The sequence below is a fragment of the Hippoglossus stenolepis genome, chromosome 14 (genome assembly GCF_022539355.2).
Source record: "Hippoglossus stenolepis isolate QCI-W04-F060 chromosome 14, HSTE1.2, whole genome shotgun sequence".
Taxonomy (NCBI): Eukaryota; Metazoa; Chordata; class Actinopteri; order Pleuronectiformes; family Pleuronectidae; genus Hippoglossus; species Hippoglossus stenolepis.
Window position 1 is genome coordinate 19,538,408 of NC_061496.1, and position 23,556 is coordinate 19,561,963.

Consider the following 23,556-nt stretch of genomic DNA (forward strand, 5'->3'; position numbering starts at 1 on the left):
TGACTTCCCAGAGTCAAGCACATCCACCAATCACAGAGGCCGAAACATCTGACAGAGGGCGTGCCCTGAGAGGCAAATGTCGGGTGACGCCACATGCTGTCCTCGATGGGGTGGATAGTATGTTTATAACAACAGATAACGGGTCCATTGGAAATCTTTAACTCGCATGACTGATTCTTTATGTTGTAAAATGCAACTATCATACAACATTTAAAGCTGTAATGTGGTTACAAATCGCCCAAAGCGCTTCAACACACGGAGCACCGAGCAAAGTGCAGCTCGGGTGTGTAAATCAAACGCCTCCTGCAGCGCACAGTGACTTGGCGCTGACCAATCAGAGGAGGTTATCGAAGCAAGCGACACACTCCCGCCAATTCCGACTGAGCGCGAGGCAGGCATCGGGGTAAACCGAGGGAGAGTGTGGGAGAGGAGGAAGGAGCCTGCGTCATGTTTTCTGTGAAATAGATTAGAAATACACGTCGTTGAGGTAAACGCGTAGCTTTTTGTTTAGCATCGGGGCTGTCCTCGAGCGTTTTCCACAAACTGTTCCGTTGTTCTGAAGTCGTTTCGCCGGAGGAATCGCAAGCGACTCGAGCCCCCGGTCAGTGTTTGGGATGTTGGCGGCGGAAAACCCATCTGTGGACGGCCACTTGGCAGCATCGACACCCCGCAGAAGAGGTAACGCTAATGCCACGTCTAGCAGGCGTGCAAATGCTCTTCAACGTTACCAAAATGTGTACTGCTGCAATGCGCGGGGCTGCAGTTCCGTGTTTTTTTTCTATTAGTCGAACACAGAATGATGACAAAGTTCCTATTAATACAAAACACTCCGCCATTAAAGGCTCGGTTAAGTAAGGCCAACAACCTCGTTTTCCCCGACGACACCGGTCAGCGTTTGCTGTTGTCACTGCTACGAGACAAGTGTTAACTGATTTAATGTGTAACTCTGCCGCTAAGCTTTCAAACATTAAAACTAGCCATGCACAGCTAACATGCCACCGGTCAGGGGTTAGTTTGGGATATAAACTTGGGGTCAGAATAAACATCACAGGAAAGACTTGAAGTATTTAGAGACAACGTTAGAGTTTCGATTCAGAGAAAGGTAAGGGGGGAATCATATGGATTGGGAAACGGACTTCGATACAACACCGGTATTGCTAATTGCTACTCGAAGATTAAACGTCAGTTAAAAATAACAAAGTTATGTTTAAGAAACGTGTGATTCAAATCACACACACACGTCTTTCCAGGCATGCTTCTGTTGTATTGTAGTTAAAGTGTGTAACCCGGTGGTAAACTGTGTTGGCCGGTTTGCTCTGCAGCTAGCTTGTAGCTCCGGCCAAGAGTGCTTGGCACAGATGCTAGTTTTGTAAGGTTAGCACACAGGCTACTAATGCTAGCGCCCCGTGAGGTGGTTAACGTTAGCTACAGACATGAGAGTCTCATAGGTGAGCCCCTCCACAGCTCAGACTTTGTCGTAGCTCGTTCACACATCCACACTCTCAGCGGTCGTGGCACACAACGTTAGAACCCTTCATTGTAGTTATAAGAGGGTTTCTGGAGGTTCTGATTGTAGCCAGGCGGATATCCTTTTCCCCGGCAGCACTAAGGTGCGTGCCCTGCGGACCAGACCGGGCCTGCTGCACCGACGACTGCCCCGGTTGGCGGGAGAGCAAACCAAACACAACCATTACATTCATTGTCACACTGTCACCGTAACACGTCGCCGATGGAGACTGTTCTGGCATGTATTAAAACACCATAAATAACATTAGTCTGGGCGCTGCTGTGATGTGATGTAGTTACACATTAAATAAATGTGATGAGGACTTTAAGACGCACTGCAGTAGCTGCACCGGCGTGTGGTCATCACAGCAGTACAGTAAACAAAAGGTAAATGATGGGAGTCAATGTGTCAAATGGGCGGTCTGCACCAAGGTTACTGTCATTTCAGATATATGTATGCTTATGAGTTATAACTTTGAAAGCTTTGTTTGGAGTGGTGGTCGATGTTTTTTTTGACACCACTGTCTTCAAGAAGTTGCTGTGTCATTATTTGTCCAAACTCTCATTTAATGATCTTCTTTGACCAGTATCCACGCAACTTCATTATTTCTGTTATCTGTCTCTAAATATTACGAAGTGAAGTTTTGACATGATGTATGCTTTTCTGATGTGCCAATGTTTTTGTTCTTCTCAGGCATGGATCGTAAGCCAAGTAAAAATGCCAACAAGAATTTTATACAAGGTAAAAATCTAAGTTCGATTTTCATTTTTCATGAGTTTTGACACAGTTGAAAGATAATTCAGAGTAAGACCTCAGATATTGTAATGACAGCATTTTAATGAACAACTTTGAATTTACCTCCATCTGTTTTACATTATATACAAGTGTGGTGGTGACTATTTTTCTTCTGCCCGCAGCTCGTCTCCCATTCAAGCGCCTGAACTCTGAACCCAAAGAGAACCACTCACATAAACGCCCCTGCGCACATGCCTACCCCGAGCCTTCAGACAGAGAAAATGAGAATGAGTCCTCCCCTCTCCCCAAACAACCCTTGGTTAATGGTCGCGGGCCCCTCGATGGCTTCTTGAGCCGAAGGTGCCCCACGGCCTCTAACAAGAACATGGTTATAGATCTGACTGAGGACAACAACATGTCTCTTGTAAAACACCTTATTTCACCTGCCCCTCCTTCTCCCTGCCTCCCAACAAAAGACAAGCAACAAAGCAAAGACAAAACTGCCTCTTCGGAGAAATCCATCAACCTTGATCAAATTCAGACACACACTGTAGACTGTGCAGTTGTCGATGATGATGATGAAGAAGAAGAAGAAGAGGAGGAGGAGGAGGCGGCGGCGGATGAAGATGGCCATCAAACATCTATTTCTCAGATTGACACAACACAGGATTCTGACAGTGAACCAGAGGAGCAGAATGAGTCAGGAAATGTTTCCAGTTTGGGAAATAAGTCCGCACTGTCAGCCTCATCAGTGAGCTCCATGTCTGAAAGTTCTCCAGAGAAGTCCAAGAGTGATGACCCTACACCCACTACAACACCTACAGTATGCACATCTCTCTGCTTTCTGTCTAATCCCACTGAGGGTTGTGTAAGATTAGCCGTTATAAATAGGGTTAACCCTGTTTATTTGGACAAATATGTCTGCTGATAATAGCATTTTTGAAGATGTTTTAAGCACAGTCAGATTTATTTAAATTTATACATACAAAAATATTAAAATTTGTCAGACTGATTATCAGATTTGCCCTCCCCCTCTCATAGGAGCCAAAGACCACCCCCAAGATACCAGAAGATCAGAAAAAGATCACAAGACGCTCATTGAAGGTTGGAGTTCTATTTGTCTTTTTTAAAAACATTGATTAAAACACAATGTGATATGTTACAGGTTGTATTTGCCATTCGCTTCAATATCTATTAAGTGTGAAAACATTGTCTGAATTTTGCGATGCAGGGTTTACAAGAACAAGAGGAGAGGCTTCGTTTGCGTCAGGAGAAGGAATGCCAGAAGGAAGAGGCTAAAGCTGTAAAAGAGAAAAAGAAAGAAGAGGCTCGTAAACTGAAGGAGGAACGAGAAAGGGAAAAACGTGAGAAAAGGGAAAAAGATGAGCGAGAGAAACGAGAGAAAAAAGAGAAGGAAGAAAAGGAAAAAGCAGACAAGTTAAAAGCAAAAGAGGAGCTACGGAAATCCAAGCTAGAGTGAGTAATGCCAAGTTCCTGTTACTCTAAAGTCTATTTTTTGGTTCCATAAGTCTGTGCAGGATAAAAGTGGTTTAGCACAGATAATATTGATTTTGTTGAGCTAAATGTGATTACATTTTCCCTAGAGCCAAGCTCGAAGAAAAACGGAAGAGAGAAGAGGACAAGCGAGTGAAGGAAGAAGAGAAACGGTTGAAGGAAGAGAAAGATGTAAGTTTAAACAGAAATGTTGCTGATGAGCTTTGTGGATTTTCTCGACTTTTTTTTTTAATCTACATGTTTCCGTTTACAGCGCCTCAAAGCTGAGAAAGCAGAAATTACACGTTTTCTGCAGATATCCAAGATCCAACAAGCTCCAAAGGTCGGTAGATCTCATAACAACAAGATGTGAGATTGGTTTCACTTGAACTTTTCTTGGATTAGGTCAACATCATTCATATTGTTGCCCCTGCTGTGATAGGTTGTCTCCCATTGTCAATGTGTTAATGAGAAAGCGAGAGAGCAGGGAAAAGAGGGGCTGAGCGAATCAATGTGACTGCCCACAGCTTCACAGTGAAATAAGAATTTACTGTTATTGTTAAAGGGGACATAGCATGCCCATTTTACCACAAGTTGATATGGTTCCTTGGGGTCTTAATGAAATGTCTGTAACATACTTTGGTCAAAATACCACAAGGATCATATAAAACAGCACCCTTTTTACCCTGTATAAAACAGCCCTCCACAGAGCGACCTGTTTTGAGTGCCTGTTCCTTTAAATGCTAATGAGCCAGCTCCCCCCTCCCCCCTCTCCCCCCATGATTTTAAACGATATAAATTACATATTTTATATGATATAAATTATCAAATATGCATCCCATACTTTGTATTCCCCTTGTTGTCCTGGAGTTTTAATTTTCCCAATCACATAATTAAATGTCCCCCTCTGCCCATCCACTACAAGCACACAAGCAGACAGGCAGAGAGAGAAAGAGAGGGGGCTATGAAGACCATCATTTACCCCCGAACCCCGACATTCAATGGGTACAACAACAAGCGGAGAAAGCAGAATCGCGGGCTGACCTTATATATACAGTCTATGGGGCTGACCAGCGCGGAGAAATGCACGTCCGTGTGAACAGCCAGGCGGCTGCGCGCTGAGAACGGCGCTGCGCTGCCTCGCAGCGGCACTTCCGCTGCCGGCGTACTCCGGCGTAACTACTGTAACCCGGCGTAACTACTGTAACCGGGCGTACAGTAGAGCTGAACACTGCGGAAGTCTTCCACACAGCTGGCAGTGTGGAAGACTGCTGAGAGCAGCGCAGCGCCGTTCTGCCGCGCAGCCGCCTGGCTGTTCACACGGGACGAGCATTTCTCCGCGCTGGTCAGCCCCATAGACTGTATATATAAGGTCAGCCCGCGATTCTGCTTTCTCCGCTTGTTGTTGTACCCGTTGAATGTCGGGGTTCGGGGGTTACAGTAGCGCTGAACACTGCGGAAGTCCTCCACACTGCTGCTGTGTGGCGCTGACACAAATTCCAGCTCACGCACGGGAGAACGAGCGGTCGCTCCCGAGCAGCTGCTGCAGCCTCCCAGTCCCAACGATCCAGACAAATGCCACATGTGAGTGAATCGCAGGCTGATCAGCGGAGAAATGCTCGTCCCGTGTGAACAGCCCGGCTGCGTGCTTGGGAACGGCGCTGCGCTGCCTCGCAGCCTCCGGTGTAAACCCGGAAGTAACGAGTGTGGGGGGACGGGGGGGGGCCAAGACCATGTAGGGAGACTTCCAGTTCCTTGTTACGACACAATACCCAGGAAGCGCAATCGAGTCGCTCAAGCATGACGTTTCTGACTTAGAGGAACTATAACAAAACGCGCGAGTGTTTTTTCCCCAGAGTTTTTGGGTTGGTAGACATGCCAGATACCCACATTAACCTGTAGAAGCACTAACAAAGTGGAATTTGCATGCTATGTCCCCTTTAAAGTTAAAACAAGAAATATAAAATCAATATATGGCTCAGTGTTGATATTTTAGTAGGCTGCCACAAATATATCAATGTATGGGAAACATAAAGAAGTGTCAAAGTGTTTTTGTTTGTTCATTATGAAACTAGTGGCACAAATTTGACTGTGACAGGTCGTATCAGTCTAATTATTGGGAAACTGCTCTGATCTAATGGATCAATAAGTCAAATTGCATTTATAAGTACAAATATTTCAACTACAACTTGTTTTGTCCCTATGTTGTTTCAGACGCTTGCAGCTGCATGTGGGAAGTTTGCTCCTTTTGAGATAAAAGAACACATGTCTCTGGCACCGCTGTGTCGGGTTCAGTGTGCGGACTCTGTTTTGGAGGATCTTGACCGGTGTTTGTTGAACCCCAGTAATAACCTAAATGGACTGAAAGACTGGATTGGACAAAAGCCCCGTCAGTCAGGACCCACCAAACGCAGGCGGACAGACACACTCAGGTGAGACTGCAAATTATGATTATCTTCATCAGAGGTGTGCATCTTCACTAGACTCGCGCTTTGATTCGATTAGGATTCAGCAGTCAATGAGTCAAATGCAGCAACGATGCTTTTCAATGTATCACATCCTCAAATTTCTATATTACTGCACATGGCTGCTTTTTCATCAATTAATACAAATTGTCTCCCTTTTTTATAGACTCTACAACCGTAAGTCTATCACAGTGGCCACACTTATTCGACATTCATTCAGTTTAGACTTGTGTGCTACACCTAGGGCTGGGCGATAAAACGATAGCAATAATTATCACGATATAACGTTTCCTCGATAGAAATATAAGACATGGTCGATAGAACTCATCCTGTCCATGTTTTGACAGACAACACGAACAGCCAATGATAATGACAATAGCACCGCGCTGAACCTATCATGTGGCTGGAATAGAGTTACAGCCACATCAGGTTAGGTTGACACACAGCATAGAGCAGGGGTCGGCAACCTCATTGGCACGCGGCGCCATAATCATTGGCACACTTGTTAAAGAAATGTTCAAATGTTTTGCCGTCACGCAGCCTGTATTATTTAGCTTGATTGATGTTAACACCTCCCAGCCACTAGGTGCCGGTAATGTGGCATAGGCTCGATGCCAATCGCCATTAAATAATAAGAAGAAGAAGCCTCCCAGCCAGCGCTGCTCGCATTCCCCACATGAATCTCCGTGAAGTGCGGCCGTTCAGGTGTATTGGTGATGTCATGCCGGCTGTCTAAAAAAACGAAGACACGGGCATTTCAGCCCTCATGGGCAGAAGACTGTGGCTTTGTTTTTCATAAGGGCCATGCTCTGTGCACGTTGTGTTTTGAAAATGTTGTGTGCCGAACGTCCAGTGTTAAGCGCCACTTTGAGACAAAGCACGAAAGAAGTTTCAAAGATCAGGCAGACAAGGGAGAATCGATCAAACGTGCAGTGTCCAGGTATGAGAAGCCAACTCTCTCAAAGTCTTTGAAGCAAGCTTTTGCAATTCTGAGTATGAGTGTGGTTGGTGGGGTTAATGACAAACTTATTATTGCAATCATAATAAGATAAACATGTTTCTTTAAAGTGTTGTTCTATATATAGCCAATACAGATGGAATAAAATGACATGTCTGTTGGAAATATTAATGTGGTTCAATAATAAAACTTGTTGATATGGCACACTAATTAACGAGAGGATTTTACATTGGCACTTATTGTCAAAAAGGTTGCCGACCCAGTATAGGAGGAGCAGCAGTACACGTGCTAACGTTTGGACTCCTGCAAAGAGGCAGTGATTAAACATAATCAATTCATGTTTTCTGCCTTATTCATTGTTTTAGCAGGTTTCCACCACTGAATAATTACAACCACAGTTGCTTCAGGACAGACGCACATTAAATGTCCAGTCGTCCTGTGTCAGAGTCTCTGTCGGATTCTGCTTCCTCCTCACTCCCTCCTACACGCGCTCACTTTGCACTTTAACAATAAACACCATCACTGATCAGAAGTAGACACGTACAGTTCTGACGTTTACTCTCTAGAGTTTATGAGACACGTGACGTGACGCGCACGGTCAGGACATCAGGGTTAAAGTGACCAGAACGATCATGATCCGGCATCATCGATTTACATGTGATATACATGTGATTATCAGTTCATGTATGAGGAGGGGCAGAGACGAGCACACACACCCACACAGATTATGATGCAGCACTGTGTTTTAACTTCTTTGTTTAAGAAGCGACGCCCCGTTTATCCAGGAAAATAAATATGAATTCAGCAGTTTTTTTTTTTATTAAGATCAGTTCTAAGTGTGAGTAATTCGAAAACATCAGAGGAGCAGATTCACGTATTGACCTGCGCAGAGCCATGCACCCCAGTGCAGTGGTGCTGAGAAAAAAAATGTCCTGATACGATTTTAAAGAATCTTATCGCCCAGCCCTAGCTGCACCTAATAAAAAACTCTGATTAAAGCCTTTACTGTATCAGGGCGGCCCTGCCTATTCCCCCTTGGCAGTGCCTCTGCACTGAGGTGCATTATTCTGCTCTTTTCTAATCACTCACCCATATAATAATGATCTTTATAAAAACTCGGGACAACGGAACCTTTAATATGCGTCTGTCTTGATCCTGAAGCAGTGGTGTTTATAATTATTTAGAGGTGGGACACTGCTAAAACACTAAAGGTAAAGGGAAACCTGAATAGACTTTGCCATTACATCGATGCAGAGTCGTTTGCATTGCGATGCATACAAGAATCAAGACATTTCCATACAGCTTACCTGTACAGCCAAAGTTAGCACTTTTCTGCATCTTGTTAATACATCAGTGTGATATTGATCAAAAGTGACAAATAGTGTTGATTATTTCATACATTTAGAGCTTAATAAAACATAACATTGTCAGATTGCTTGTTTCATCTAACCAACCATTCAGTTTACTATCATGACAGAGTAGTTTCAAATTCTCACAGCTGAGAAGCTAATACCAGCGGTGTGCATGATGGTTCACACATTGGCATAGTAACCACAGCCATGAGGATATGCTGTGATTGTTACTGATTTCATTTGTATTCTTGATAAAGATGCACCAAGCTCGACTCAACTGTGAGGGGAAAAAAAACTTGAGGAATTTTAACTGTTTGATAACTGGTAGACATTCTCTCACCCCATGTGTATTATTTCCTCAGTGAGTGTATAACATTGGAGGGCCCTAAACCAGAAGGCGTGCCGGACCGCAAACGTTACGGACCCATGAAGCTTTTGCGGTTTCACGAGAACTACCGTCCAGCGTACTGGGGCACCTGGAGTAAAAAGAGTACACACATCTCACCTCGCTGCCCCCTCACACAGGACAAGGTAAACCTATTTTTAAGGCCTGTGTCTTTTTATTTAGTTTAGTCAACACCTCATAAGTAAAGTTCACGGTGGTTCTTGTTAAATTGCAGATTAAATTGATTACGCTTGCAGATGTTTAAATGTAACACAGAGGTCTCACTTATAAGAATTTATCTCTGATTTGATATTAGAAATTATATTCATGTAGCTTTGGTGCTAACAGCTGTGTTCTGACACCACAGGATTTGTTGGACTATGAGGTGGACAGTGATGAAGAGTGGGAGGAAGAGGAGCCAGGAGAGTCTTTGTCACATAGTGAAGGGGTAAGTTTCATTGGAGGATAAAAAATTATGGTCATTTCTTGATCTTAAAAAGTTTTCTATTGAAGATGCTTCTATAGTGGGCGATCACGGCAGCAGGTTTCATTACATAAAAAATCAGCTTACAGAGCAGTGACAATTTTTATAGAATTCACAGATAATCTTTTCATAAAACTTATAACATAAGGCTTTCGTAAAGGATTGTGGTTGGGCCGCTGACAAGATGGCTATTCAGCAGCTGACTCAAAATTTTAGACATAATGAAACCCACAAATTTGAATTTTCAAAGCAGCAGCAACTGTAACCATAATGTAATGTACAGAAAAACATACACAATTGAAATCTCACTGATATGATTTTCATATTAAGCATCTGTGTCTTCAAGCTGAAAATTAAGAAATTCTTTAAAATTTTAGTTTACAATTTTAGTTTTCTTCATAACTGTTTCAAGGTTGAAATAGTGCCTTAAATATTTTTCTAAATGTATTTACTGTGTGAAAGGAAATGGGTTAAAAATAGTGGTGCACCGATGTATCGGCCATATATCGGTAGCGGCCGATATTCGCCTCGTTTACTGCCATCAGCGTATCGGTAATAAACTTGACTTTCACCGATAACATTGGCCGATGTTCATTGGTATGTTTTCTGCAGCCAGATTATGGTACACTGACGCCGGGTTTACACCGGGCGCCGAAGCGCCGCGCAGCGCCAAGGAAAGCCAGGCGCCTCCCATCCACCCCCCTGTTAAACCTTTGTGCAGTTCACATGGGCTGCGAGGCGCCGCGCCAGCGCCCTTCACCGATGGTTTCGGCGTGCGAGCGAGCGTATCGCGCCAGGAAACAGACTGAAAAATGATTTTAAACGATATAAATGACATATTTTATATGATATAAATGATCAAATATGCATCCCATACTTTGTATTCCCCTTCTGTTGTCCTGGAGTTTTAATTTTCCCAATTTTCCCAATCACATAATTAAATGTCCCCCTCTGCCCATCCACTACAGCCACACAAGCAGTCGTATAGATAAAAAGAGAGAGGGGGGGGCTAAAGGCTTGCTTGGAGAATACGTCATTTACCCCCGTCACCCGACATTGAACGGGTTACATACAACAACAAGCGGAGAATCGCGGGCTAACCGGCGCGGAGAAATGCGGGTCCGGTGTGAACAGCCAGGCGGAATTTATATGGCATTCCCTAAGGGTTTATGCTAGTGTTTTGTAAGGCTGCATTGCAAGCATCTGTTTACAGTTGAGATGATGTCTTGAGTAGGCCTGGTGATACTGTTAAATGTTTGGCTGAATAGGTGTCTATGTCCATCCATGGCATCTAAAGTTACACTTGTCACTTTTTCTGTTTTTCATATTATTCAAGTAATAAACAAATATCGGTATCGGCTATCGGCTAGATTGTTGTTTTAAATATCGGTATCGGCCAAGAATTTCCATATCGGTGCATCCCTAGTTAAAAACATTTGCCTAAACTTGAGCAAGCAACAAAGTACAGTGCACTTTATATAAAACTTTGAATTCTTGATCGTTTTCAGGAAGATGAGGAGGAAGGAGGTGAAGATGACGATGATGATGATGGCTTCTTTGTTCCTCATGGCTACCTTTCAGAGGATGAGGTGGCGCTGGAAGAGGAGGTAGGGCGTGACATTTGTTTCATAAATTTGAATATTTCACCCCTTAATCTGACATACAGGTATTTAGAATTTTGTGTTTTCAAAATTCTTCCTGTTTGCACCTTCTAACAAATTAATGTAATCTCCCTGGAGAGCGGCGACCTGGAGAATCAGAAACTGCGCCAGAAAGTGAAAGCAAGGGAGTGGGACGAGCTAATGTCCACCAAGAAGAAGATGAAGGTGCTGGAGCCAGTGGTGAGGGGCTGCATGTGGGAGGGAGAAGGACCTGGTCTGGAGCTTCTCCAGCCTTATGCTGTGTGTCTGGTTGAGCCTTTACCCAAAGCAGACACCAGCCAGAGGAGTGCAGAGGAGCTGTCGCAGAAGTGTCAGAGAGAAGCACAATGTAAGTGTGTCACAGCATTTACTGATTCCCCTTTTACGCTTATAATAGCAATTTTACAAATTGTTAAATTGACTCCAATGCCAGCAGAACATTTAATTTAATAACTCATGTTTTTTTTCACACTGAGTCACGTTCAAAGTCACAAACTTGCAGAAAACCCTGAATCTCTCTTACCTCGCTGTCTTGCCAGAGTTGTATCTTGCAAAATGTTTGTTGCTGTTTATGCACCAGTTCAATGGTTCAATGCAAGTTGATTGAGTTCAACGCATATATTTTTCGTGTTGGAAAGGGTGCAACACAACGCCTGGGCCACTGCGTGAGCGGCGCATGTGTGACGCGGAACATCTTGCGTTTCATTTTCTTTCACTAATGTTTCAATGTCTCTGTTGAATCCATTAATTTGTTTTAACAAGGTTTTGTTTGCTATTGCAGGACCGAAAGAGTCCTGGCATTTAGTACCGTGTATATAGCCGTACTTTTATTGTTTTGGAGCCTGTGCCATCAGCTGCTAGAAATATAATCAGAGATTGTGTGTGGGTGGGTGTGTGTGTGAGAGAGAGAGAGACTTACTTGTCTCTACTTCCTGCTTTAATTACCATAACATTTGTAATTCAATAATTAGTCACTCTAGTAAGCATAATAATGTTAAGTAAGTTTCGCTTAAATGTATATTTCAGATAAACTTCAATGATCCAGTTTGAACTAAATTAATCTTAAAATGTGTTTTTGTTCTTCATTTAAAAGTTGATTTAGCAATTTTCTAAAAACGGGCTTCTATTATTTCTCACAGTGCTCGATCAGCTGTTGCCTCTGCTGCATGGCAACGTCAACAGCAGCAAAGTGATCATCACAGAGTTTCAGGAGTTTTGTCGTCAGCAGACTTCATCATCATCCCCACCTGAACCGTCCAGCCCCCAGAGCTCAACAGAAAACATTCCCACCAGGTGAGTTTAAGACACTACATGTATATATTATATGAATACCCCTCCTTTACTAATTGAAACAAATCTCCTAAAACATCACTGTCAAAAGAAGTGTAATTGTAAAGCTTAGAGATTTGTTTGCTGTTCCAATAAGGTGTTACTCAGTACTCTTTTCCTCTCGCTGCAGAATACAGCTGAAGCGCCTCATCAAGAGCAACGCTGTTTACGAGAAGCGTTCAACTTACAGGCGCTGCTGCTGGTACGTGCACACAGAGGTCCTGTCCCGTTTGGGCCAGGAGGCTCTTCCACTGCCCTGCCAGTGGACCTACCTCATCACAGGTGCCCGAGAGGAGTCCCGCGAAGAACCCCAGGCTGCCACGGGCTCTCAGGGAAACTCTCCTACTACACCTCAGACCTCCTCCACCACATCTTCATCCAACAAGAGGAAGAGCACAGGGAGCATGTCAATCACCAAGTTCATGAAGAGATGCACTGATCTCGAGCCGGTAGGGAAACGTATTAGTTTCCTCTTACAATACATTTTTAAACAGATTATCAGCTCATGAAAATATGATTTTCTCAAGTTTAATACCATCTCGTGGTCTCACTTCTCTGTCCAGACGGAAGCAGACGGTTTTCAGGCTGACACTGAGGAGGATGATGAGGAAGACTGTGTCATTATCTCCCCACAGACTGGTGAGTTACACAAGAAGAATAAACAATAAGTTTTTACAACTGCCTTTACACAGTTTTTCTTATTGCTTCTGCCAAGGAGGTTATGTTTTCTCAGTGTTTATTTGTTTGTTAGCAGGATTACGCAAAAACTACTGAACCGATTTTAATGACATTTTGTGTAGGGGTGAGGCATGATCCAAGGAAGAACCCATGATAAATGGGCAGATTAGGGAATTTAAAAACGTTTTTTCGACATAGATGGGGTATGTTCTTTCTGACCGTTCAATTGGTAATCGTCTCTGAAGAACCGAGGCAGAGTTGATCCAACTCCAGTTCGGAAGTGTTTTCAAAACAAGAGAAAAGGAAATATGAGGCCATAGAGCTCAACACCTTCATCCCATTCATTTTCTGAAGAGATTTTGATTATCACCATAATATTGTCAAAATCCAAGTTAGATTTACCACAAGCTACAAGAGCCACCAATCCTTATGAAAAGCACATTTGATTTGCAATATCAAGAAAAAGTGCTACACTACCCACAAACATCAGGTGTAATAGAGACTGCTGTGATTGGTGGAGCTCAAGGTTACCATGGAAATGTTTACCACAGCTGCGAGTCACGTTGGCTACAATCAGATGGTTCAGCTTTGCAGTGTTTACCACAGAGCGACCCGATTACCTATTATGACAGTCGTGGAACAAAGCACTGTACCATGTTGCTGACAACACTAACGTTACACATGCTACACTATATGAAACCCTATATACATCTATACAAGACACAAACTACAATATATTGCGAACATATATTTAATACACGGTTACATTCAGGTCTTTGACTTTATATGGGATGTGTAGTTCCTTCATTCTTAAAATAATTATATACACAGTCTTATACCTTTGCCCTTTTTTCTGTTTTCCAATTTTTTTTTGTTGCAAATAAAATATTCTATGGTCGTAATTCATCTCATAGCTGGTCGGCCTGGTTTCAGGCTTAAAACTAATTTTAGGATTTTCTGAAATATCAATAGGGAAAATAAATGGGAAATGTACTTCCTGAACCAGAGCCCTTCTAAAAGTGGGCGGTCACTGTTACCCTCTTATTACTCAAACTAAAGGAGGGGAATATGGATCCAGTTAGTCTGACTCTCCAAAGTTCAAAAAGCCTATAAGCATAACTTAAGTTCATTATTTGAGCTGTATCTCATTTGTACAGTTGAATCAAAATGGAAAAACACTACTTATTAACATTCATTGACATCTGCAAACTCTTAATAGAAGCCCTTCTCAAATTGATTTACTGCATTTTTTCATGATGTAAATAAAACCTCATAAAATGTTACTCTCCAGGCCCAAACAGAGAGAAATCCTCCAGTGATGGTGACGTCCTAATGGAAGTCACCCCCTCCGACGCAGCTGCTCTCCCTCTGGCCAGCGCCGCTCCTGCACTCGCCACTGCCTGAGAACAGGATGCAGTCTCCCCCAACCAAGCTACTCCCGTTTCCTCACAAATTTCTCCTTCCCGCCTCTGAACTCTGTGGTGCTTCATCTTCGTGCAACATGATTCACCACACCCTGGTACAGGCAACTCGCAGCAGGCAGCATCTGCTCAGTATCGTGAGTTCCCTCTCACCTAATAATTATTTTTAAAGAGTCAGGAGCCATCTTGCCATTAAAACATAATTGTGCATAAAATCAGTGTCTGACTTGACTTTTAAGGGCAGGTTTGTCCAGTGTCCAGTAGCTATGGGTCTGATTTTTTGCAGTAAAGTTTCAGTTGGGCATGTTTGGCGTGGGCCTCTTTAAAGGGGAAGGTGGTGTCTTTCTGGCACTGCTTTAGCTACAGCAGATTGGGTTGAACAGAGGGAGGAAGAGCAGAATGGAAATACCTAATTTTCTCCAGAAGAAGAACCCAAGATGTTAAGAACAGCATTATTTACATTTTTGACATGTTGAATTAAAGACATGGAATTTTTTACGCTCTAAATGTATATAGTTAACCAGAAATTAGTTGGGAAATGAGAGGCTGAAAGTCTATCAGAATTTTCCCCTTTTGGTTTCAGTGGGTGCATTTATTCTGCAATTTCTGATTCTGACAACTCACTGGTGTAGTTGCTAGATCTGTACTTGTACAATTAGGTCCAGTGTCACGTGTTTTATAAATATGTATTTTCTGTATTTTCAAGAATACTTGAACAGGATAAATTCATTAAACATGAATAAAAGTACTGCACTTTTATATCTCCTTCATTCCTTGCAGCTTCATCTGGGTAACTTTGCTTGTGTGATGCCATCAGTTTTTCAGCACACTAATATTTCTTATAAGAAAATGTTTTTTAGTGCAGGAAACTGATCGTCAGTGATGAGACAATAACAGTGGATGTAATGTGTTTTTTTTGGGGTTATGTCACACAAATATTCATCCCTTCGAGACAATATTTTGTAGATGGATCGAAAGGCGAATTCAGTTTTTGCGTACACCAGTCTGCTGTGGTCCTCGTGACATAAATATCTTCATCCCAACATGTCGCTGCTGTTGGCACGGCCCCCTTTGCTGACATCCGCGTGCAGCCCATAATTTGTGACTGCGCTGACTGTACACATCGACTGCATGCTCCACAGGAATGTGGGATCAAGTACGCATGGTGGAACACCAGACTGACGCCGACCCTCATTTTAGGATGAATTTAACGCAACTCTCAGCGGACATGGCACGTGTAAAGTGTGGTCAACCCTTTCGCCAGCAGTTAGAGCTTGAATCTGTATGAATAGGTAAATTATATACTGTTTTGGTGACAATAAATTGTTTAGGTAATTTCTTCTGGAGTTTCCTGGACACATCTCCAGCTTAGTTAGCAGCTGACTGACATTTAGTAGGCATTTTACCAACCAACATTTATCCTGCTGATCTCTTTAGTACCAGACTGTCTCTACAGGAAAAATGTACGAGAATTAATCAGAAGTAAAAGCTACAATTATTCTCTTGTCCTTTGTAAAATTTTCAACTGCTGATATCCTTTTACAAATTTTGATTGGATTGATGCCTGGAATATGATTGGACGAGTAGATTAATGGTTTGACCTCAGATGGTTGTCCTCCAGGATTTAGCTGCAGTCTGCTGCTACATGAGAAGCATTTACAAGTGAAGCTGCTTCCACCTTATTTCATGCTGAAAATAGTTTTTGCTGTGTTACAACAAACTGCATTAAATGTGTGAAGCCATATAATGGCTTTATTCAATAAGCCATGTTGAATAAATATGGCTTGCCTTAAACCATGTCTAACGCCCAGTAAGTTAAGCAATTAGGTGTTTTAGAATTTGAACTAAATGCTCATGTTTTTATTAACGTGAATTATATGGGTAATTATAAAGAAACAAATTGGATGAAAACCTTCAAGAAGCTATTACACTGGTTGTGATCCGTTTTGATGAAAATTGGAGGTGGAGTAACAGACATTTAACATTTAACTCATGGAAACCCTAAACTGTTACATCTTTTCTTTTTGAAGTGTTTGGTTTGTGTTCAATAACTTTAGGGAATTCAGAACTGTGATAGTTGCTCTATAGTTTGTCATAGGAGTATGTGTAGAAAAGCTCTTTAGATACACAGATCTACACAAATAAACAGTCACGCCTCAGTTCTGTTTTTAAAAACAAGATGCAGTGCAAGCGATCTTTAATACAGGCAGGTTAAAACGCAACTCAGAACATCTGGATAGATCAAGTGTTTTAATAAAGTTACACTGCTGAGAACACATTTGCACCCTTCCATTGAAACCTGTGGAGTGCAGAACTCTTGCTCATGGCGGACCCGCCCTCAAACACTGGAACTAAACAAATAACAAATCCTTGACATTAACATGGCAGGCAGAAGTTAATGTGAGTTTGGTGCAGTGACAGTGGTACAAGTTGAAGGTGGTGATGAAAAAGTTCAACACGACCAACATGTTTAGGCTCTGTTTGTTTATGACTCGATGGAGATGTGTGGTGAGAGGTAGGTCGTTGTCATCTTAACCAACCACAAGCAGGAGAAACTAATAAGCTTGTACAGGTTTAACAGGTATATATTCAACTAACAAACATAACAAAAACTTCTCTGACAAAAAGGTGGATCTAAAAGATAGAACGAACATTCGGGGTAAACTTTAGTTGCATTTATTCCACATGTGGAGTCAGTGAAACGTTGTCACGAATACCACTGTTTGAAGAATAAACCCTTTTAATCTGAATTAAATGTGTTTGATACAAACAAATAGAAATAAACCACCTCTCTGGACGACAGGAACAATGACAGGAAGCCACTTATCACAACTGTAATTCAGAACATTGTTTACATGAGGCTTTTGCAGTTAAACTATCAAATTGCCAGGGGAATTTTATACCAAGTCTTTCAAACAGTTTTAAATAAAAGTGCTTAAAACTGATCAGATTCAATACTTTGGTATTAGAATTGACTGCACACTAAAAACTTAGTGCGAGGGGTTGAATAAACATTTGCCCCAGCTTTGGACCTCAGTTGTAAGTCAAACCATCCGGAAAAAACATGATTTGATGATCTGGGCTTTTATGTTCATACGTAAGCAACCACAAAAAACTGTAGTACAGCACTGAGGAGTATGACGCCACTGCAGAGGACAAGACGAGCAACAGAGACAGACTTGTTATCACACCAAGTCAGACCAGTCGACCATCAGCTGACGGATTAAACACTGAGCGAACCCACAACACTGCCAAACAAAGCGTCAGACAGTCTTGAAAGAAGCCAGTGCAATGACACCAAGCTAAAGCACAGGAGCTGCTGTAGAGGCTGAGATACTAAATATGTGTCCGACCAGACCTACGTCACTGAGGTTATGTCTTCACCACTGTCGGCCTTGGTTTATTTGTTTGTAAGCAAGATTACACACAAATAACTGAACAGATTTTCGTGGAACAATGTGATATGGGTCAGGGAAGAAATCCTCTTCAATATTCAGGCAGAGGCAGGAAGTGACGTGTTAATTCTGTTGCTGGGATCACACAATTGTCATTACAACACAAAGCTCTCATCACCTCAACCTCTCTTGACATCTCTGTCTGTCGCCGCTTTTTCACCAGGAGGTATTATTTATCTTTGTTTTTTATTTTTTGCGTCTGTCGCACACTAGAAGAGTCATTTGGGGGCGTATCTTTAATAAGAGGGCCGATGGGAGGGAGTGGGATGTATAGATTAATTTTTTTCCCAAAGTGTAGCTTCTGCCTGCTAGCTCTTCCAGGATTACCAACCCTATCTTTAAGGGTACTGTTGGGTCTTGGCTATTCTAGTTTCCTGATTCAACAGTTGGAAGCAAGATGAACTAAAAACTTTAACAAAAACAACAAAAAAAAACAGTGGGAAGTGCTGACAGTTAAAACAAGGTCTCTCCACATGCCACGAGAAGTATACCTGACAGGTTGACTGTAGGGTAGAGCACGGACGACTGCTGCCACAGTCTGTTCACTACACAGCATGTACATTCAGGATGCATTACTAACCACACTCATCCCTTGCTTTCTCCTTAGATGTCTTAGCAGTGCTTCTTCAGCAGAATGTGTTGCTGAGACACACTGTAGGTTGACATTTACCCCACAGTGACAAGAGAAGGGTTGCGCTCAGCAAAACAAGTGCATCGGGGAGAAGTTGCCCCTAGTCTATCGCTGCTACCGACTTAAGTTAGTAACACTCATCACTAGTTGTTTTGGAAGGAGCAACTTCACCCCCTGCAGTGCAAGGGAGGGTCATAGCAGGAAAGAATTTGGGGACAGATTACGTCTGCTCAGTTCAGGGTCTGAATGGTTTCCAGCAGCCCCGGTTTGAGAAGGGAGGGGCTCTTCCCACCTGCAGCTGCGATATCTGCCTGCACGGCTGCATCCCAGGAGAAGGTGAGTAGAGCTGCAGGGACCTTAGACACAACATACAGACATGAATATTAACTGACTGCAGCAAAGTGCTAATACAGGATTGTGTAAAATATGGCACTTTGGTATGCTTTTGCTTATGTTTATTCAAAGTTCAGTGAAGATTGACTCAGTACGCAGATCCCTGAACAGCAGAATCAGTTGCCGTTGTTGTGAACGCGCTGTTGTCGTGATCAACATCACTTACATTGATGAGTCCCAGCCGCCGCTGCTAAAGAGCTGGACGCTTGTTTATTCAAAGTTTATTTATATTGAACATATCCAGTGTCCAAATTGATTTAGAAATGTATATGTAACTGTATCGATAAAAGACAAAAACAATGTATTGTCGACCTCATTTGTTCCTACAGAGGACATAAATCTTGCATTAAATTATACACTTCCATTAAAAAAAGGCAAAATAATTTCCTGCAGCAGCTACTGCATTTTTTGGGGACTGTTTTCAGGGCTGGATTAATGAATACCAGGTTGATACATGACAACAAATCTGATCTAGATTCAAAGTAGGCCAGTACCATGAGATGCAGCTGGTTGCAACTCACCAAGTTATGTTCTGCGAGCGCCACTTCCTCTGCCTCTTGTAGTTTGAGACCTCCAGGTGCAATGAGCTCAAAGGGCTGCCAGCCGTCCACCAGGGACTCCCGAACAAACCCAAACAACACAGACAGACGGTCCCACGCATAAAATATGCCTGTGGTCACAAATCATTCACTGACTCATTATTTACAACCAGGCACATCACAAAAAAAAGACATTTTATACGTTTTTGACAATGACAACTTTAACAAAACTTTTTATTCATGAATGTTGGTATGTAAAAATAGGAGGGGGTTCTTACCCTGCAGCAGGTTTCCATCAGGCAGTCTGATCCTGAGCAGGGTGTAGTTGTATTTCCTTCTCTCCCTCTGCTCCTCTCTCTCCCTCATGGCTTTTGTGCGCATCATGGCGTTCTTCTCCACCAAATCACTCCTGAAAAAACACACATAAAACCAGCTGGTCAGTGAGTGCAGGTTCTCTGATGGACAAACACAGTCCACAGTCGTGGGACAGGTATGAGATGCACGTTAGTATTTTCTGTGGCTAGAGCATCACAACCATAACTTCACCAATCCACAAATTGACTGTAAATGTTTAATGTTAGCTAAACAACCCATTTTAATTTGAACTTTATATAAGGAACAATATAGTTTCCTTTAGCTGCTTATTTTAAATGCATATGGCTTGGGTCGGGTTTGGGCAAACACAGAATGCCTGTCGGGTTATGGGCGGGCTTGGTTAGTTTTCTCATGGGCTTGGGTCGGATTTGGACAGAAAAATGCAACCTGAGTCGCTCTCTATTCCTTACAATTGTCATGTCCAATGAACTTCTTGCCCGTCTCCTGCAGCTTGATGTCTAACACTCTCAATTAAAAGACAGTATGTCTGCACAGTGATCCGAAGACTTCGAAGGTCATGTAGTGTGAACTTGTTTTTTGACTGCAGCTTCTATTACCAAGAGGTCTGTACCTCTGCTGTTGCTCTCTCTTGAGCTCCTCTGCTGTCAGGTTGTAAAATTCTGACGGCAGATCGAAGCGTTGGGCGTTGGGAGAGGGTCTGAAAGCTTGGGGCTGTCTGTCCAGCTGAGCTCTGACTGGCTCGCCTCTCTGGAGTCGATCCCTTCTCTCCTTCATCAATTCCAGGGCATCAGGACTCTGCTCTGGCAACACCAGGAACTCCTCTTCCTCCTCTGATCTCCAGCAAACGTGAGCACAAGTGAAAAGATGTCATGACTAATTATATTCATCACGTTGTGATGTTGACTGTGACATGAAAGTGAAAAACCATTGGACAGTGCACAGGAAACATTCATCAGGAGTAATTTACCTTGACCCTCTATAGGAAGCATGATACTTGTGAAGCCCAGGGCCTCCAGGAACTCTCTGGTGCCCTCCAAAGAACGCACTTTCTCCTTAAAGAAAACAACAGGATGAATGACATTCATGAAATCAGTTCTGAGCCAACAAAGAAAAATGGCAATGAGTCTAGTTTCTTCCACACCTGGAACACCTTGTTGCTGAGTTTAATCTTCCTGTATTTCTCCTCTGTGGGACACTTGCATATATTATCCACATACCTGATGATGAAGCAACAAAGAAAAATGAAAAATAATTCTTTGACTGATGGAAGTGTAAAAAAAACAGTTCCAAACTGAGGTCAAAGTCAGCCCTAGCTGAAAGGAACATTTCCTCTGTCATTAGTATTGTTATCAATCATTGCAGAGTGTCTTACTTGCTTATGATGTCCACAGCAGCTTTCACCTTCTCTCTGTCTTTGTTAAATGTGTGGACCATCATGACAGAGGCCTCAACTGCATCCTCCTCAAACCGCTGACAGTGAACATACAGGTCATGTTTTACTAACAGGATTAACTGAGACATAATCTCACTGCAAACACATTCTTATTTGAGCATAAACAAGAACAAGTGATGTATATCATTGAAACGTACCATAAAAATGGCCTCCTTAATGTGTACTTCCCTCTCACGCTTAGTTAAAGTGGCTCCAGTTAGTGGACAGGTGAAATACACACCTGACACAGAGAGACAGGTGGGATCTTTCATTGGCACTTTGGATCCCTGGAAAGAAATTAGTAATTTCAACAGTGTTGTCACACTAAATGCTGAGCAAAACATCATATTAATCGTATAACTTCAGCAAGCTTCATTTAGCCTGACAAATCACTTCAGTGCATACCTCTGCTGTCGCTGCTTTATCCTTCTCAGTCAGTGCCACCGCCTCTGCCTCCAGTTCTCTTTTAACTATGATCAAAAGCAGAAAATAAGAATTGTGGCAGTCATCCAAACACAGTCAAAGCTCCCACATATGAACTTTAAACTTGAAACAAGAATTACTATGCTCTGCTTCCAAGAATTTCACATGTAATATTTAACACTAGCAGAGGTTCCTACCAACAGTGAGTTAAACTTCATACAAAAAACAGACTAAAGTCTTCCGAGTCGATCTATGTGAGGAGCTTAATTACAATTTTACAGAATCCAGGACAATAGGTTATTTTCATCATATTTTGACCTTTTAAACAATTTCCATGTTGTTTCCATTACTAAAGCTGTTTTCAGACAGGACCTCCGGATGATTTCAGGAGTTCAGTGCATGTCTGGAAGCAGCTCAAATGACTTCAATGAAGCAACATATTCCAACAGCCGACAAAAGACAAATGGTGAGGTTAGGAGAGCGGTGGGAATCAGCTCAGTTGGGTTTCAGACACCATCCTGAGTGTGAATTGTTGTGATGCCAGGGCTGCACCGTTAGTTTGCACAATGTCAAACAATACCTTCAATTTCACAGGATTTCTACACAACTTTTTTTTTTAAATATATCAAGTCTCTAGAAATTAGAGAAACTAAAAAAGTAATATAACTGCCGACATTTAAAGTGAAATTTCCAATCAACAATAAGAAACCGTTTTCGCCCTCTTTCTTTTCTCTTTCCTATATTTACGTTAAAGGGATAGTTCAGCCCAAAATGAAAATTCACTCAGTATCTATTAATATATGCTACTGATTACTTAACTGTACTGTTTAGCTGATTGTCTGTAACACTTGTGTATAAACACGATCATAAATGAGGTTGTTTTGAAAGAGAGGGCTGCACCGTGTCTCACCCTGGTTCCTGATGTGGTCCTGAGAGGTGTGGACCTTGGGCCGGGGCTGCTGTTCAATCCTGGCCAGAGCCGCGGCCCCGGCCCGCTGGGCCCCCTCACTGGCAGCATGGCGGTTGTGTTTGGCCCCGGAGCTGCTCTGCACCGCCTCGGGCTTGGTGCTGTGGGCGAGGAGGGCAGAGGAGGGTGGCGATTGTCAAACCTCAGCTGACCCGTGGTGTTTCACAAGCTAACGACCACATTAGCAGTGATGCGTCACGATGCCGCAATGAGCAGCTCAGTCATGTGTTGTTTACCCAACGTTGCGGCTAAATGTGACTTTACTTCACCTATTGACTGAGTAAGCTTGGTGAGGGATTACCTGTTAGCCGCCCTGACATTAGATGCAGAGTGTTATATAATATGGTTGCTAACGCGTAGCAGAAGGTAAAATTGACCATCTACCAAGTGAAGATCGCTGGTCAGCATATCTCTACTTAGCTTCTCATGCAGCTCAGCAATCATTAAAAACCAGCAGCTAACTACCAGCTGACCTACTGTAGCAGACGTTAGCCAGCTAGCTGTGTTGGCTAGCTGTTGTTAGCGCTTTGGCAGCTGAGAAAAGTTCGCTACTCGCCTGGTGGCAGGGGCTGTTAACTTCTTTCCGGGCCCCGCTGTTTTAAACTTAATGTCCTTCTTGAAGTCATCGAATAACTTCTTCATCTCCTTGGGCAGTTGGTGAAGGTGTGGCCGCAGAAGCAGAGCAGCTAGCTAACGTTAGCCCGGAGGAGGACGACCCAAACAAACTGTACTCGAGGGAAAACCCGGCTCCTTGTCGCCGCCAAGTGGCGGAGCTGAACACTGACGAATTCAATGGACGCGAGTGACTGATGCTTGTGTTCGACAATGGTGGAAGAAGTATTCAAATGCTCCACCACAAATAAAAGTCCTGCATTCAACTTAAGTAGAAATATGCATGTATCAGCAGAATATACTTAAAGTGTGTAAACTAA

General features: G+C 42.7%; 2 protein-coding genes across 2 annotated transcripts; one reads left to right on the forward strand and one right to left on the reverse strand.

Annotated features, from left to right (window-relative positions):
* Positions 1 to 349: 349 nt before the first annotated feature.
* chaf1a (chromatin assembly factor 1, subunit A (p150)) lies at positions 350 to 15,207 on the forward strand. The gene is made up of 16 exons (XM_035177631.2): positions 350 to 678; positions 2,201 to 2,248; positions 2,425 to 3,065; positions 3,284 to 3,346; positions 3,474 to 3,718; positions 3,847 to 3,928; positions 4,011 to 4,079; positions 5,951 to 6,168; positions 8,874 to 9,042; positions 9,264 to 9,344; positions 10,889 to 10,987; positions 11,120 to 11,369; positions 12,160 to 12,313; positions 12,480 to 12,798; positions 12,913 to 12,988; positions 14,319 to 15,207. Exons 1-16 carry the CDS (start codon positions 615 to 617, stop codon positions 14,429 to 14,431), a joined length of 2,691 nt encoding a protein of 896 aa, XP_035033522.2. The 5' UTR covers positions 350 to 614; the 3' UTR covers positions 14,432 to 15,207.
* A 1,401-nt stretch (positions 15,208 to 16,608) lies between these two features.
* Positions 16,609 to 23,388, reverse strand: ubxn6 (UBX domain protein 6). Its single transcript, XM_035177632.2, has 11 exons — positions 23,181 to 23,388; positions 22,568 to 22,725; positions 21,640 to 21,704; positions 21,393 to 21,521; positions 21,175 to 21,272; positions 20,944 to 21,019; positions 20,770 to 20,854; positions 20,413 to 20,632; positions 19,745 to 19,875; positions 19,449 to 19,597; positions 16,609 to 18,890 (listed from the first exon to the last, which is right to left on the reverse strand). Exons 1-11 carry the CDS (start codon positions 23,264 to 23,266, stop codon positions 18,765 to 18,767), a joined length of 1,323 nt encoding a protein of 440 aa, XP_035033523.1. The 5' UTR covers positions 23,267 to 23,388; the 3' UTR covers positions 16,609 to 18,764.
* Between the last annotated feature and the right edge of the window lie 168 nt (positions 23,389 to 23,556).